Raw genomic sequence first — 17,569 nt, forward strand, 5'->3', positions numbered from 1 at the left:
TATTTTGTCTTATTGTTGAGTTACAATAATTTTCTTTATATGCTCTGGAAATAAGCCCAGTGCAGATATATGTATTACAAATATTTTCTCTCAGGCTACGGCTTATGTTTTCATTTTCCCACAGATGTCTTTTGAAAAGCAGATGCTTTAAAATTTAATCAAGTTCGATACACACATATATATATATATACACTCATATATATATATTTTAATGAGCAGTGCTGTTTATGCCATCACTAACAAACTTTCACGTACCCCAAAGCCATGAGGATATTCTTCCGTGTTTCGCTGTAGAAGTTTCATACTTTCAGCTTTCACACATGGGCCTGTGGTCCATCTTGGATTAATTTTTGCCTGCGGTGTAAGTAGAAGCCGAGGTTCATTTTTTCTCTGTCATTTACTCACTTTTGATGGGATCGTTTGTTGAACTTTGCATTAATTTTAATGCCTTCCTAACAACGTCTCTGAGATCCTCCTTTACACATGCCTCATTTTACCAACCAGTCACTTAGCAGCTCCCTGTGAACCCCCTACTTATTAATATTTCTGGAAATTCCTCAAAGGGTCGCTGAAATGTGCTGCCAGCTGCCCTGTGGACTGCAGCCCTCCTGCCCCGCTGGGTGAAGACCACTCTCAAGACCCTCCTGGAAGGACCCTGGGCCCTGGCCCTGCTGCTGGGGCCGCGGTAGGAGCACCAGGGTCTGAGTGGGGAGCTCCCCGATCCCCGGGCCAGGGCAGAGCGGGGTGGGGGTGGCCTCCTTCCACCGCAGTACAGCTGGTCCTCCAACCCAGATTCGTGGCCAGGACGCCCAGCGTCTCCTGAACCATCCTGATCTTCTTCCTGTACGGTTCCAAATTCAGTTCGAAAGACGGGAAGGAAACAGACATCACGGCTCACCCTCCACATTCTATTCTCCCTTCAGTTAAAAACCAAGCTCTCCCCAGAGCCAGCCAGTCCTTCTTCCCAGCTGCAGGTCTCCACTGCTCCCAGGAGACCGTCTTATTCCCACCTCCAAACACTGCCCTTTTTCTTCATGGAAGGGTTCTCTGAAAGTCTGCCTTTAATCTTTCCATGACTAAAAGCCCCACTTGGGTGGTCTTTCTGGAAGAAACAGTGCTCCTGATGTGAACCTCGGGGCAGAGGGTCAAGCCTGCCCTTGACGCCTTCCTGATGGCTTTCACTCATGGTCCCGCTCAGACACACCCAGCGCCCCACAGGCCAGGCTTGGGGCCTGCATGGGGCTGTGTCACGGAAGTCGAGGGCAGGAGTGGACACAGACACGCAGGGGCAGTCACAGCGCCACGGGGTGTCTGCTAGAAGGGGCAGCGAGGCGCCAGACCAGCCTGGAGGGCCGAGGACGATTAATAAACCGGAGGGTAAGTAGGAACCAAGACACAGCTGTTCTCTGTTTGACTGGAAGTTTTAAAAAGCCAGGGATTGAAGTAGGATTTTTGCCTCTGTCAATTCACCTTTCACTTTATAGGGTAAAGTGATCTGCTTTCTCCAACAATGTAATAATAACTAGTACTGACCAGTGCAATTCAGACAGAAAAAGGATAAATGCTCTGGAAATGAAGAGGGACGGTATTGTTCTGACACCAAGCAGGCATCATCCCGCGATTCAATTCTCTTGACACCAGAGCTTTCATCAGAACCCACGGGGCAGGGCAGAGCGCCCCACAGGAATGACCCATTTCAGACTCCAGGCTCGGGGGCCAGCACTCCCGCGGACTGGCTGCAGACGCAGGGCCCTGCCCTCCCCAGAGATGGCTGGCCCACAGTTCCAGCCTCGAGCTGTGTGGCTGGCCTTTCCGGCGACCAGCCCCCATCGTGAGGCTCCCCCGGGACCGCCAGGAGACACCTCATTGGCTCTCCTGTCACTCAGGAAATTCCAAGGATTTTTGAAGCTCAGTCCCAGAAACTGATTTCAAAGTTCAGATATATTCTTTTTGTATCACAAGTATCAACTGAAAAATCACTTAAAACTAGTAAAAGCCAAATATGAAATAAATTAATAAAAGTCAAGACCCTTCTTTTATACCAGTAAGACCAGTAATAAAATAGAGCAATTCGAAGGCCTCGGTGCAGCAGCAAGAAGTGTACAACTTACTGGAATAAACTTAACGAGAAATGCGGTGCAGAGTGCAGGGGACACGGGAAAGTCAGGACAAGAAAGGCGGATGAGGCCAGGTTAGAGGAGAGGACCCCTGCAGCAGGAAGGAGAACGGACAACCCTGGGGCTGACTTTAGCCGGCGGGGATGCGCGTCACAGTGGGGTTAACTGAGCTCAGAATGTCCAACATACCTAGGGTGTGAATGTGAGGGGCAAGACGACGCCCGAGGCTCGACAATACTGGCGGCTCATTACCCGGCAGCACTCGGGACCTGCGGCCACACTGAGACTTTCCTTGTGGCCACTGAACAGACGGCTGGTCTGAGAGCTGAGCCACACACACGACTGTCACCCCCACCGTGATTCCGGGGCCGGAGGACAGAGACGCCAAGGCCGGCTGAAAACAAGACAGCGGGGAGGGACTGAAGGAGGAAGCTTCAGCCCAAGGTTTATTGCTTTATGTTGGTCTCATTCACTACAGTCTTATAACAGGGCTTAAACTTACTTGGTTTTATGTTGATTAAAAAAGAAAGTTTAAATCTGGATAGGGAAACTGGTATGGTTTATTAATTTTATTTTTCTAGTACCACCATCTAGTGGAGAAAAGTTTGAACTTCAGACAGAATGAGCTGGGGTTCAGGAAAACAGACTCACAGAGGGCTTTAGCGGGTGACGGGCAAGGTACTAAACAACTTTACATTCCTAGGATGGCTGACTGCTCACAACAGGCTGGGAGGCACTGCCAGAACGCCCTCAGGTTTGGAAGCTGAGCCTGCAAAGGGCAGCAGCTTGCCCAAGGTCACACCACAGCCCACTCAAGCCCAGATTCGAGGGCAAGTCGGTGCATTTTCACCTCGCATTGCATCCAAGTGGCTCAATTTTATCCACAGATGAGACCACAGGAGTAAAGTACACGTACACGTGGAGATACAGAGAGTTTTGTCTTCTCTTTTTTTCCTTTTCCTGATTTTTTTTTCTTTTAAATATATACATATATATATGAACAAAGCACTTGTATAAAAATAAGACAGGACTATATTATAAAGCTTTGTATCTTCTAACTTTTACTCAGTATTACACAATAAATGCTTTCCCGTTATAGTAAAAGCTTTTGAAAATATATATTAGGCAACAATCAAGGCAGAAACAGAATTCCGTTTTTCTGTCTATGCACAGCAGAGTCTTAAATGCATTTTAAAAGACTGGAAGAGGGTGTTACAATATTAACAGTGAGAATGAGTAGATTTTTCACAATCAGTGTGTATTAGTTTTTTAAAAATTCAGTTTTAAGCTTTACATTTATTAAAAGATTCAAGAAGCTTCACAGATATCTGTTGCCTGGTTTGTTGTTACTATTTCAAAATATTTTGTGTTAAAGGTGACCATACGTCCATCTGTTTCTACAAATGTTTAAAATTATCCTAGTGCTTCCATATGTAGAGATACTTTCCTTCGAAACCCATTTTGAGGACAGCCCTAGAACCTGACCAGCAGCAGGACACGCCGCACCAAACTGCGTCGCTTCGGCCCAAGGACTGCACGGTTACTGTTTAGTCGTTCGGTCCTGTCTGACTCTTTTTGGGACCCCACGGACTGCAGCCCACCAGGCTCCTCTGTCCAGGGGATTTCCTAGGCAAGAACACTGGAGTGGGTTGCCGTTTCCTTCTCCAGGGGATCTTCCTGACCCAATGATTGAACCCGAGTCTTTTATATCGTCAGGCATATTCCTTACCACTAGGCCACCTAGGAAGTCCACAGATTATACTGAGCTGAAGGCAATTAAGCTGATACAAGAAAAGCTCTCTGCTCTCCCCTTACTTCCTAAGAGCAGGACATAAATTTGAAAAGGTGTCCCCCACCCATCTACCAGGACGAGCAGAAGTTAATCACTGGAGGGAACCCTAGACCCTCATCGGCCCAGAGGCGGCATCAGAGAAAGCTGCATGATATAATATTAACTAGTTCTTGTCTCCCGTTTGTTGTGGTTGTTCAGTTGCTCGGTCGTGTCTGACTCTCTGTGACCCCATGGACTGCAGCACACCAGGCTTCCCCGTCCTTCACTATCCCCCGGGGCTTGCTCAGACTCATGTCCATTAAGCCAGTGATGCCATTCAACCATCTCATCTGCTATTGCCCTCTTCTCTTCCTGCCCTCAATCCTTCCCAGCATCAGAGTCTTTTCCAATGAGTTGGCTGGCCACTGATATCAGATGGCCACAGTACTGGAGCTTCAGTTTCAGCATCAGTCCTTCCAATTAATATTCAGGGTTGATTAACTTTAGGATCGGCTGGTCTGATCTTGCAGTCCAAGGGACTCTCAAGAGTCTTCTCCACCATCACAGAAAAAGGATGGATTCTCCAGTGCTCAGCCTTCCTTACAGTCCAGTTTTCACAATCATACATGACTACTGGAAAAAACCATAGCTTTGACTAGACAGACCTGTGTTGGCAAAGTGATGTCTCTGCTTTTAAATACAGTTTGTCTCCCGTTAGTTTCCCATATATTTGCCTTAACTGTTTGCTCCCTAAAAACGAAAGGTCCTTTTCCTTTGTCCTGTCATTCCTTTGAACGTGCTGTTTTCCACTAAGCTGCCGTCTAAGCCCCAGCTCACCACTACCCACTCCATGTGTATGAGACCCGCACATGTCCACAGTCCTGCTTCTCTCTTTTTAATCTGCCTTCTGTTGGTTAAATTCGAAGGGCCCAGCTAATAAAACCTAAGGCGGAAGGAGAAAATTTCCCTCTAGGCTCTGAAAACCTCTTCTCAAAATACCTGCTTTTGTGAAGTGCAGGGGCTGTTTGCTCTGGGCAATAATTAAAAGGTTATATAAAAGTTCATGATCCTACATTTCAAACCGTATGATGGCCAAAGGGTAAAGATTCTTTCTCAACTCATTTTTGCTTACCTCTTCTAATCAGAATATCGGATTTCGGTCCTCTCTACAATTGCAGGGAGGTTGCAACACATACTTTCAACCCAGTATCAACCGAGAAAATATTTCCTTTGCTGTTCTTTTTTATGCCATCTTTTATATACTGCTAGTTCTCTGTGGTGCTGGAGAAGACTCCTGAGAGTCCCTTGGTCTGCAAGGAGATCCAACTAATCAATCTAAAACGAAATCTGTCCTGAATATTCATTGGAAGGACTGATGCTGAAGCTCCAATGCTTCGCCCATCTGATGCAAAGAACTGACTCACTGCCCACGACTGGGCAGGAGAACAAGTTCTCTGTGACCCATTCCTTTTTGTAAAATCATCGCACAAGAGGAGGCGCATACATTCCGCAGGTGGCTATCTTTCGGTTACGTTTGAAGTTCTTACGCAGATGAATTAGGAATTCCAGTCTTGTCAGCTTTTAGAAAGTCAATTCTCCCCTAAAAATGTTTCATTTGTTTCCATGCCACCTGTTTCCTTTCTCTAAATACCAAAAAGTCAGGTTTGGAACATGACTTTAATTAGTTTCAGAAGAGCAGGAACGCGGCTCAGAGAAGGCCATCCCCTCGCCCACAGGCCAGAGACTAGCGGGTCTCGCTCGTCCGCCGGCGCCAGGAGATGCCCGCGCGTTCCTAACGTTTAACTACGAAGCGGCCGTGAGACACCACGCGTTTGGGGTACGAGGCCAACAGTCTGGGGAGAACGGTGGTACGTGTGTCTCCGGCCGCCGCTGCGGGTGGCCCTTCGGACTCCCTGGGACCCGCCCCTGCCCACCGTCACCCCCGCTTCCCCGCCCTCTGCCTCCGCCCCGCCCCCTACCGCGCGCAAAGCCACGCCCCTTGCGCAGCCGCGGCTCGTGTCCCACCGCTCCGGCGTCCGCCCCCGCGGGCGGGTTTCCGCATGCGCAACCCGCCGAGCGGGCGCGGACTACGTTTCCCGTCGGGGCCGTGCGAGCCGGCGCCGGCGCCGGGCCGCGCGGGCTACCGCGGACTCCGCTTCCCGGCGCGCCGCGCGAGGCGGCGGGGCGGCGGGCAGAGGGCGGGCCGACGCGGGCGGCCCGGACGTGAGGCCTGAGCGGCGCTCTGCGCCGGGCCGCGCGCGTCCTGCCGCCTCCCGGAGCCGGGGGCGCGCGGCGCGGGGCCTAGCGCGGCGGCCGCCATGGAGGTGAGCGGGCCGGAGGACGACCCGCTGCTGGCGCAGCTGCACCGGGTGCAGTGCCCCGTGTGCCAGCAGGCCATGCCCGCCGCGCACATCAACGCGCACCTGGACCGCTGCCTGCTGCTGCACCCGGCGGGCCTGGCGGAGCCGGCGCAGCCCCGCGCCAAGCGGCGCCGGCCGTCCGAGAGCTCGGCGCTCAAGCAGCCGGCCACGCCGACGGCGGCCGAGAGCAGCGAGGGTGAGGCGGAGGAGCCGGACGACGGCGGCGAGAGCGAGGACCGCGAGAGCGACGACGCGCCGCCCACGCCCAGCGGCGCGCGCCTGCTGCCCGACTTCCCGGGCGCGCGGCCCGGCAGCCCGGGCGGCAAGGGCGCGGGCCCGCGGCCGGCGGCGGCGGCGGCGGCGGCGGCGGGCGGCGCGTCCCCGCGGAGCTGGGGCGAGGCCGAGGCGCCGGAGGAGGAGGAGGCGGCGGGCGACGCGGACGGCGAGGACGACGCGGGCCGCTGGGACGCGGACGCGGGCGCCGCCGCATTCGGGGCCCCCGGGGGCCGCCCGCGCGCGCCGGCGGCCGAGGAGGTGCGGCAGCTGCTGGAGGGGAAGCCGCTGGCCGACACCATGCGCCCCGACGCGCTGCAGGACTTCGTGGGACAGGGCCGCGCCGTGGGGCCCGAAACGCTGCTGCGCTCGCTGCTCGAGGCCAGCGAGGTGCCCTCGCTCATCCTGTGGGGGCCACCGGGCTGCGGCAAGGTCAGCGCGCCGTCCCGGCCCTCTGCGGGGGGAGATGGGGGGGTCCGATCAGGGCCCGCGAGGCGTCCCGCCCCGCCCTCACCCCCTGGCTGTTAGTAGCCCGATTCTCGGGGAAAGGACAGGTGGCCTGGAGCAGTTTCCCATTCGGGAGTGTGTCCATTCAGTTTTGGGGAAAAAAAAAATGCAAAAAATTTTAAATTTCTGTTGTGCTTCGTTGTATTTAGCTGTTGGGTTTCTTGTTCATCGGTTTGTTCTTGCAGACAGTTCTTTATCAAACCTTGAAACTGTACTTACTTAACAGGGCTGACCTGAGAACTCTTTCCCTTTGCAAGTCGCTTTCATCCACTGTTTTCCATAGCTTCTTATGATGCCTTCCCCTTTAGAGAAGAAACTGGGTGCGTCGTGGTGTCCAGTCTTTTTTGGGAATTAGCACAAGCCCAGAGATGGGCACTTAGGATACTGGAATCTAGAGAACAGAGCATTGGAGGAACACTTGAGCAGCAATCTGAAGGAGCTTTAAGGAGGCAGGTGTTAAGACTGAAAAAAGAGAGAGCCAAGTGGTGCTTAAATATATACATTTTATCTCCTGGAAAAGAGAGAAAGCACCACAGAGTGGAAAGCCAAACCCAGGATTAGGTGCAGAGGCGCTCAGAGCTGTGAGGTTCAGACGCCTTGATGGTGTTTTCCTTGGTTTTTCTTTCTAGCTTCATCCTCTGTTTACGTGTCTTGCACTTTGCTTTGGTCAAATTTAACCCACGTAGCTTGGTACTCTGCAGTAGCATCCTTACTGATTCCCGAGAACTCTTAAGATGGGCAGAACGGTTAATCAGATGGACAAGATAGAAGAGGCAGAGAGCACGAACACCCCTGGGGCGGTGAGCAGGACGCACTGACAGAGGATGCGTGGCTGGAAAGGAAGTGGGCTGGGCTGGTCAGTGCGGAGGTGGGTGACCGGTCACGAGCCAGGCAGGTGTGGCCTCTGGGCTGGGACTTGCTGAGGAGCAGCCGCAGTGTCTGATGGGGCCGTGTGACCTTCAGAAGATATGCCCCCTTGCCACTCATTCCGGAGCGCGTTTGCCCCCTTCACCCCATCCTTGCTGCTGCACTGCGATGCCAACAGAAATAATAAACTCAATGGGAGCGTGTGCGTGTGTATGCAGCCCCCAGTAAGCGCCAGGTGCCGAGCAGCACTTTTCCTTCGATTCCTTCGCTTCCCGGGAAGCGTTGCCGGAGGCGTTGCTGCTGCTTTGCTCCGTCCACAGCGGACGGTCACATGTGGTGGTTCAGGGTCACCGCTGGTCTCCCAGTTCAAGTGCTGGTTCTCTTCTGCGCTGCTTGTGAGCTTTGGGCTCTGGTCCCCCTGGCCCGGGGGTCTGCGCCTCGCCGGTCGGTGTTGCTGCTCTTCTTGGCTGGGCGAGGTCACACCTACCACCAGGCTCTGCTGCATCCATTCAGCAGGTCTTTGCAGAGATTCCGGAGATCTTAGTGTCCCCCGGAAGGCATCAGCGGAGTTAGACCTGAAGGAGAGGAGGTCAGGACTCGCTGAACTTTTAGCTGCTTTTCTTGCTTTACGTGTAGCATTGTCTTTAGTGTGTAAACACGCAGTGCGCCGTTTGAGCTGGCTCTCTCCTGCCGAGCGCCGCGGTGTCCAGGCCATTGTGCTGGTGCCCTTCCTCCCTGTCTCAGTTCCCGCCCTCTCTCGCAGACCACGCTGGCCCACATCATAGCCAACAACAGCAAGAAGCACAGCATCAGGTTCGTGACGCTGTCAGCAACCAGCGCCAAGACAGCTGACGTGCGGGACGTCATCAAACAAGCTCAGAACGAGAAGAGATTTTTCAAGAGGAAAACCATCCTTTTTATTGATGAGATTCATCGGTTCAATAAGTCTCAGCAGGTACGTGCTCTTCCTTCTGGTCCTTGCCAATGTGGACTTGAGTGTGAAGCCTGTGCGTTCACTATACAAGGGCTCAGGGTGGGGGTGACTGTAATTCTCCAGGAGCCCAGGCCCTCCGCCCTTCTCCTTCACACCTGTCACGCTCACTTTTTCTTAGCATGTTTTTGGTGCCCAGAAAATGCTTCCTCTGTCTGATAAATGAAATTGTAGGTGTATCCTGGGGCTGTTGATATGAGAAAAACTACTTTGGGTCAAGTTTCCAATTTTCAGGCATTTGTAATTGAAACATCAGGACTCAGTGGACAGCTTAAGTTGCTGATAGGATCCTAAATTCAGGATTAGGAAAAGAAGAAACAGCCGGCTCACCCTGGATCCTGTAGGCTGTCGACTGGGGTCAGCATCTTCTGCTTTCCTTCCTGATCCAGGACACGTTCCTTCCTCATGTGGAGTGTGGGACCATCACCCTGATCGGGGCGACCACGGAGAACCCCTCCTTCCAGGTCAATGCTGCTCTGCTGAGCCGCTGCCGAGTCATCGTGCTGGAGAAGCTCCCTGTGGAGGCTGTGGTGACTATCCTAATGCGGGCCGTCAGCTCCCTGGGGATCCAGGTGCTGGACTCCAGCCGCCCTACCGACCCTCTGAGCCACGGTGGCAACAGCAGCTCCGAGTAAGCAGCTCCGGCTCCGCGGGGATCCCCTGGCTGGGCTGGAGGGCAGGACGGAGGAGGGTGTCCTTCCAGGATGGATGGGGCATGTGATGCTGGGCTGCAGAGGGGCTGCCCTGTCTCTGAAGATGGAGAGACCACCCATCCCGGGCGCTCCGGAAGCTCTTCCAGCTCTGACTGTAACCGCCTGGCCCCTGGCTTTAGTTCTCGGGTGTTTGCCTCGGTGCTGACAGATTCCAGGCTTTTCCTTGCACACCTTTTTATTAAGGCTCGGAAAACCTGGAGAGGCTTTTTGATTATTTTCTTCATAGGAGAAACTTACGTCATGAATCTTTTTAAGTTTATACTCAGGTTCCAATTTTCTTTTTCCTGCAGTTTTTTTTTTTTTTCCTGTAAAACATTGAGTAAGAATTAGTGTAAACGGAAACTAACTGAAAATGATGCCTTAAAGGCCGTCTGTTTGCCCCGGGTGATGTCTCTGTATCGTGAGAGGTGTGTGAATCGTGGGCCATCGATTGCCTTACGTGGGGCAGGGCTCTTCCCTTATTTGTGTTAGAAGCACGCCTCTGCCGTTTGCTCCTGTCCGAGATGCGAGAGGAATTACCTGGGGCACAGGAAAGCCTGGACATGGACAGGGACGCCCTTGGGCCAGGTTGCATGGCTTGAGGGTCGAGCTGGGGTGGGAACGCCACCCACGCCAGAACTGAGGGGCCGAGAGGGGCCTGCGGGCATTGATCATCGCAGCTTCAGTCGTGAAAGCACGTCATCGTCTCCAGACTCAGGTGCACTCTTCTCTGGGTGCTGGTTGCTGAGGTCCCTGCACACCTCCCTGTCTGTTCTGGGCCTGGGCGCCCCTCCTCGCCCTCCCCTGAGGTCTCGAAGGGTTTCGGCGCATTTACCCCTCTTGAGGACCCGCGTGGTGTCAGCGGGGTTGGGAGGAACTGGCTGGCGGCTGGAACCTCTGTGCGGCGTTGTTCTTGGTAGTCAGCTCCCATCCGGAGACTTGCCTTGCGACCGTCCCGAACAGCCTTTTATTACTGCAACACCTGTGTTCAGAAAGGCTGAGTTTGGACAGGGGCGATCCTGGAATGTGGCTCGTGTGAGAGAGGGGATGAGGAGCCGTGGGAGACCAGGTGGGCTCAGCCCAGTGCCCATGGCTCCAGACCTGATGGAAGGGATGACGGTGGAGCAGAGCAGACCTCCAACACTCGGGAGGATTGCATTTTCCAACCTGGAAAACTCCGTCTCAAGGCTTTCTCACAGCCTGCTCGTTGGCCTCTGTCGTAACAAACGAGGCCTGCTCATGGCCTGTCCGGGAGGACTGGGCTCTGAGACAGCCTGTGTGCCTGTCCTCTGCCCACTTCCCGCCCCGGGTGTGCCTGGCGCAGTTACACACAAGGGCGGTCTGTGCTCCCGGGCACTGACCCAATGGTCATGCAGCGATGGTGACCCACCCCTTTGTCTTTGGTGTCGACATTTTCCATGGTGCCTGTTGGTAAAAAGATACTGAGAGTTCTGAGTACCTGGCTTGCTTTTCAAAATAGCGTTTTATTATGAAGGCTGCAGACTGCATGATATGACCCAGTTTTGTTTTCAGAGCTTGACTGGATGGTCACAGGATAGATGGTACAGGGCGTTCCGAAGGTTCTGCCTGCCCCCAGGCCCACCCCCGGCTCAGTGAGGTGAGAGGCTAGAGGGTGGGCGGCTCACAGAGGGGGCTCAGCCAGCGCCCTGGCAGCTGCCGTCCGCTCTGGGTGCTGCAGGTCAGGATTCGTGGTGGTGTTTTCTTCTGTACTTCCCATCTGTCTCAGCTTTTAAAAATACACGTTCCATCCTGAGGCTGCGGGGAAGCTGAAGTCGGCCCACTCGGTGTGCAGAAGTGGGGCCTGTTGTGCACCAGGCCCTGCGGGTAAAGGACCCCTGTCCTGCAGCCAGGCGCCTCCAAAGGGCGGCTCTGCGACACTGCCTCAGGCCTCCAGCCCTGCGCTCCCCTGGCACGTGGTCCCGCGTGCGCTCTGCCGCCTGTGGCTCCGAGGGGAAAGGCCGTCGAGGTTCTAGTTCTGGGGCGAGATGTCGAGGCCATGTAGGTCTGCCCTCCCCACACACACAGACAGACACAGATAGAACACTTGTACAGACACAGTTACACACATCACACAGACACATACAGATATATACATGCATACTTACATATACACACATACAAACACGCACTTAAACACATATATACACACTTATACAGACATGCATATACATATATCACACACGCATACACAGAGACACACGTACTTATACACATGTATACACACACAGAGAAACATGTACTTATGCAGACACACATACACACTTATATACCCACATAGAGACACACGCACTTACACACACACATATACACATGCACACAGAGACACGCACACACACAGACACGCACTGACACACAGACATGCATATACACACGTACGCACAGATGCGCAGGTGTATCCTCCCTGCGGCTCCCCCGAGCCTCCGCACCTCCTCTGCTGCTGGCCCCCGTGTGGGCTGTCTGGTGTGGGCTGTCTGGTGTGGGTTGGCCTTCATGCAGGTCTGGTGTTTCTCCAGATCATCAAGAGTGTGCTTTGGAAGTGGCTGTCGGCTCTACAGAGAGCCAGTGCTGTGGTCTCCGTGTGTATTGTGAGTGTCTGGTCAGGAGGGGAGGCCGGGCCGCCGGGAGAGCCGTCCGGTGTGAGCCGACTCCTGAGGGTGGAGAGGCAGCTGGCAGGCTTGGCTTTGGAGACACGGCATCCGGGAGCCGCCAGAGGTGGGCCTTCAGGGGCGACTGCAGCCGGGGGTCCTTGACACTGTCCCCCAGGGGAGGCGGGGCGCCCTCTGAGCACTCCCTGCCCAGCCCAGTGGGGCCTTCCGGGTTGTTCTCCAGGTAGCTGCTTCAGATGATCTGCGTCGATGTATTAATTGCTGTGACATTTCCAGCTGAAGACACGGCTGAGCTGTAACTTTGAACAGTTATATTTTACTTTGTACGTATGCAGCTTGCCAGGAAGAATAAGATCCCTCTACATAGCTAAAAGAGTCGGACGCCTTGTCTAACTAGACAGAATAGGAAAAGTTGCTCAGTTAGACTCGGAGTCACAGTTAGACCTCCTTTATGAAGGTCCACGAGCGGTCAGTGCCCCTGTGGCAGCGTGCCCCGTACCAGAGCCCAGTGCCCAGCTCCTGGGTGCTGCTGTGCCCAGAGGGACTGGGGACAGGTTGGTTGTAAAATGAAGGATGTGCTTATAGAGTTGTCCCTCAGGATCTGCAAGGCATTGGATCCAGAGCCCCCACCCCCATGGACACCAGAACGCGAGACTCCTCTGTAACAGCCTGATGTTTGCCTAGGACCAGAGCACATCCTCCCATATACGCAACATTGTTTCTAGGCGACTGATCACACCTAAAACAATGTAAATAAACCAGGTGTAGGTTGTTGCAAATAAGCTCTGAATGCTTTGTACGTGGTTGTCAGTGTGCAGCAGACTCAAGCTGTGCTTTTTAGAACTATCTGGAATTTTTCCCCATAATACTTTACATCCGAGGCCGGTTGAATTCGTGCACGTGGAACCTGGAGACCGCAAAGGACTGAATGTTGGGTGGAAAAGGACGAAACGTCCGGTGAAATAAGCTCGGGACTCGAAGGCGGGGCTCTGCTCAGCCGAGCTGTCTCTGGCTGCCAACAGTACAGGCCCGCCCCAGCACCAGGGCTCGGGTCCTGGGCGGAAGCTGAGCCTCAGGGCTCGGGAGTGGCCTTGAGGGATGAGAGGCACAGCGTACTGCAGGAGGGGGTGTCCAGAGGGTGACGCGGAGCTGGTGTTGCAGGTCCTCGGTGCTCATCGAGGACAAGGCTCTGGACACGCTGGCCCACCTGAGCGACGGGGACGCGCGGGCCGGGCTGAACGGGCTGCAGCTGGCCGTGCTGGCTCGGCTGAGCGCCCGGAAGACCTTTGGGAAGAAGGGCGGGCAGAGCTACCCCCCGAGCCGCGTGCTGGTCACAGAGAGCGACGTGAAGGAGGGCCTGCAGCGCTCACACATCCTGTACGACCGGGCAGGTGAGTGAGCACCCGGCCCCCACGCAGCTCCGCCCAGAGCCTCCCGGCACAGCTCTGCTTCCTGACTAAGGGGCTGACAGCTGGTGTGGAATCGTGGGAACTCAGGTGTGTGTTTAGTTTAAGTAACTTGGTTCAATTGGAGTTCTTTAATGAGAGTTAAAATCCTTAATTCCCTTGTGGCTCAGCTGGTAAAGAATCTGCCGGCAATGGGGGAGACCTGGGTTTGATCCCTGGTTTGGGAAGATCCCCTGGAGAAGGGAAAGGCTACCCACTCCAGTATTCTGGCCTGGAGAATCCCATGGACTGTATAGTCCAAGGGGTCGCGGAGAGTTGGACACTACTGAGCGACTTTCACTTTAATTCCTAAAGGCACAATTAAAAATTAAGTTTACGTAGAAATTGGTGCTTTTATTCTGTGCTAGTTTTTTTTAAAATGAATTTTTCCATGTGCATTTATCTGTTTTCATAAAACCATACTTACAGATACCAAACCTGGCACCAGCTCCCCTTAAATCCCTGAGCTGGAATAGTCAACATCATGAGCACAGCACTCTGTGTCTTTGTAAAAGACACGGGCGATGAAGAGTCCCCTGTAGACCAGGGTGTGTGTGACTCTGGGCCGTCGTGCTGGAGGCGGATTTCCACCCCTTTAGAAGGAAGTGGGGTCTCCAGCATGCTGCCTCCATCATGGACCCGATGAAGCGTGAGACCGAGGCCCTTTGCAGCGGGCGGGGCTCAGCACCGCCTCCCCGGCCCCGAGTCCCACGGGCGGCGGCGGCACAAGCCCCTCCGCGGGGCCGGGTGAGGGAGGGGTCAGAGCTCGCAGTGCTCAAGCCCTCCCGGGTCCCTCGCTGGCTCGGGCTGCTGGCTCGGGCTTCCCTGAGGTCAGCCGGGGAGAGGCCTGCGGCGCGGCGGGCTCGGGGCTGAGTGGGGCTGTGCGCGCAGGGGAGGAGCACTACAACTGCATCTCGGCGCTGCACAAGTCCATGCGGGGCTCCGACTCCAGCGCCGCGCTCTACTGGCTGGGCCGCATGCTGGAGGGCGGCGAGGACCCGCTCTACGTGGCCCGGCGGCTCGTGAGGTTCGCCAGCGAGGACGTGGGTGAGTGACGGGCGCCGGGCGGGGCCCCTGGGAGTGTCCTGGGCGGGGCCTGGGGCTGGGTGGGGCCCTGGGAGTGTCAGGGGCGGGGCCTGGGGCTGGGTGGGGCCCTGGGAGTGTCAGGGGCGGGGCCCTGGGAGTGTCCTGGGCAGGGCCTGGGGCTGGGTGGGGCCCTGGGAGTGTCAGGGGCGGGGCCGGGAGTGTCCTGGGCGGGGCCTGGGGCGGGGTGGGGCCCTGGGAGTGTCAGGGGCGGGGCCGGGAGTGTCCTGGGCGGGGCCCGGGAGTGTCAGGGCAGGGCGGGGCCCTGGGAGTGTCAGGGGCGGGGCCGGGAGTGTCCTGGGCGGGGCGGGGGCCCGGGAGTGTCGGGGCGGGCGGTGAATGGACTCGGTGGAGGCCGTCCTCTGTTTCTGGGCGTCTGGCCGTCACAGTCATGGGTCACTGCGTCCCTCGGTAGTAACCCCACAGGGGTGCAGACCACCTGCTCTGCCCACGCGGGCCGCCTTCACAGCTCGTGTCTGTCGCCGTGGGGTCCGTGGGACCCCTTGTCGAGGCCCTGTCAGCAGCAGTTGCCCACGTGGTGTCCCCGTGTCGCACTTGGACGATTCTTGCAGCATTCACACTCCCATCTCTGTCCTGTTTTTGTTTGGAGGTCTGTGACAAGTTCTCTCTGATGTCACCACTGCAGAGAGACTGGCTCCCTCAAGGCTCGGGTGATGGTTAGCAGGTTGAGCAGTGAAGTGTTTTAGATACGACAGTGTACTGTTAACATAAGCTCTGGGCACGCCGGGGAACCAGAGCATCCGTGCAGCTTGCTTTGTCGCGGTTTTCACTTTGTCTTGGTTTTCGTGTTATTGCAGTAGTCCAGAACCAAGCCCACAGTCTCGCCGAAGTGCCTGTGTTGAAATAAAAGCAGCGTTTTAATTTTGCTTTGGAGTCAGGTGTTCTGGTTTTCATCAGAGCTCCCGAGATGTTAATGGAAAGGGAGGGCTCCAGGCCCCTTTAAGGAGGTCCCAGAGCCTTAGCTGTCTGTGGCGTCAGCAGTGCCCTGTTCTCAGCGTGTCCATCCCCTGCCTGTCTCCGTGGCCTCTGCTCTTTACGGGTGCTGTACGTGGTCCCCTGTTTTTCCTACTGGATGCAGAGCTTTAATCTCCAAGGAAACAATAGTTCTTAAGCGTGCACAGTGACCGCCCCGTGCACACCTCTGGAGTCAGCTAAGATCAGCTTTTGCTGAATGACTCCTCGGTTAGGGTCTGCAGGCGGTGGTGGGTCGGCACGGGGGTGTGCGGTGGGACCTAACTCGCCCCGTCCGTGTGTGTGGCAGGCCTGGCTGACCCGTCCGCGTTGACACAAGCTGTCGCCACCTACCAAGGCTGTCACTTCATAGGCATGCCCGAGTGCGAGGTAAGGCCCCTGCCCTGTGCCGTTGCCTTGGGTAGCGCCTCCCTGGGCCTGGACCTCTGGGAGCCTGGACCACGGAGGAGGCCGCCTGGCTCTCTGAGCCCCATCTAGAAGCTTAGACGCTGGGGGGAAGGGACCTCGGTTTCAGCAGGGTCTGGTGTGGGCTCCTCAGAGGTGCTCAGTGTTTCCTGGGGGCAGGAGCCTCAGAGGAGCTGAACAGGATGTCTCCGCAAGTTCACCCACAGACAGAGCAGCTCCTGCTTAGCTTTACATGGTGGGGTTTTGAGAAGAATTTCACGTGATAAAAAGTCCTTTCAGTTTTAAAAGAAAACCACTGGTCTGGTTTAGCCTTGCCTCGGGGAGGGACGCCGCCTCCTTGTCGTGGTTTGTCCAGACTGTGGGCCCCATGGGACGTCAGCGGGGCGGTGGGGAGGGGGTGCTCCCAGAGTTAACCCGGGGTGGCGCCTCCCAACCCCGTGCAGGTGCTCCTGGCCCAGTGCGTCGTCTACCTGGCGCGAGCCCCGAAGTCGATCGAGGTGTACAGCGCCTACAACAACGTCAAGGCCTGCCTGAGGAGCCACCAGGGCCCGCTGCCCCCCGTGCCCCTGCACCTGCGCAACGCGCCCACCAGGCTGATGAAGGACCTGGGCTATGGCCAGGGCTACAAGTACAACCCCGCCTACAGCGAGCCAGTGGAGCAGGAGTACCTGCCGCAGGAGCTGCGGGGCGTGGACTTCTTCAAGCAGCGGCGGTGCTGACGGAGGCGGCCGACCGGCCGGGGGCTGGCGGAGGCCGTTCCGGGCCCGCCTTCTGCGCCAGCGGCGGAGCGTTCTGCGGTGGGGGCGCAGCCACTGCGGCCGCATGTGTGACGTGACGTTGTGTTCGTTTGCACCCTGTGCGACGTGATGCTCATGAAACGTTCTGGCAGCTTCGTGCAATGGATTCACGTTATAAGGAGGTATCTATTTTGTCATAGTATTTAAGTCATAATGTCATTTCAAAATTGAGTTCTGTAGGTTTCTTTTCCTTTAAAAAATGTTTATTCTGGGTAGTTTCAATTGATTAAAAAAATGTAATTGTGGTTTAATACTGCATAGTGTTTTGGGTATTTTTTTTATATGCAAAGGTCTTATGAACCAATAAAACTATTTCAAAGTACTCTTCCGTCCTTGCCTGTTTTCCACCTGGGATCCGAGGTTCCAACAGCATCTGTCAGTGTTACATTCTGATGGGTAAACACGGGAGGAAAAACGACCCTAGGTAACAGAGGTCAGAAGTCTGTGTGTCTGTGAAAATCAACTTTAAAAATTTTGAAGCATTTTGAAACATCATCATGATTGATTTAAGTACGGTTAATCTTCAGTTCCAGAGTTGGTTGGTTCCCAGTTCTTTGAGGCCAGTTCTCAGAATTGTGGTGATGTAGGTCATGGCTGCAATCTGATCAACCTGCAACTGGCGCCACCTGGCGAAGGTTCCA

At 55.2% G+C, this 17,569-nt stretch overlaps 1 protein-coding gene across 1 annotated transcript; it reads left to right on the top strand.

Moving 5' to 3' along the window:
- Nucleotides 6,117-17,256, top strand: WRNIP1 (Werner helicase interacting protein 1). Its single transcript, XM_018039169.1, has 7 exons — nt 6,117-6,953; nt 8,659-8,850; nt 9,276-9,517; nt 13,367-13,596; nt 14,542-14,697; nt 16,016-16,095; nt 16,575-17,256. The coding sequence occupies exons 1-7, from the start codon at nt 6,207-6,209 to the stop codon at nt 16,848-16,850; spliced, it is 1,923 nt and encodes a 640-aa protein (XP_017894658.1). The 5' UTR covers nt 6,117-6,206; the 3' UTR covers nt 16,851-17,256.

The sequence above is a fragment of the Capra hircus genome, chromosome 23 (assembly GCF_001704415.2).
Source record: "Capra hircus breed San Clemente chromosome 23, ASM170441v1, whole genome shotgun sequence".
Lineage (NCBI taxonomy): Eukaryota > Metazoa > Chordata > Mammalia > Artiodactyla > Bovidae > Capra > Capra hircus.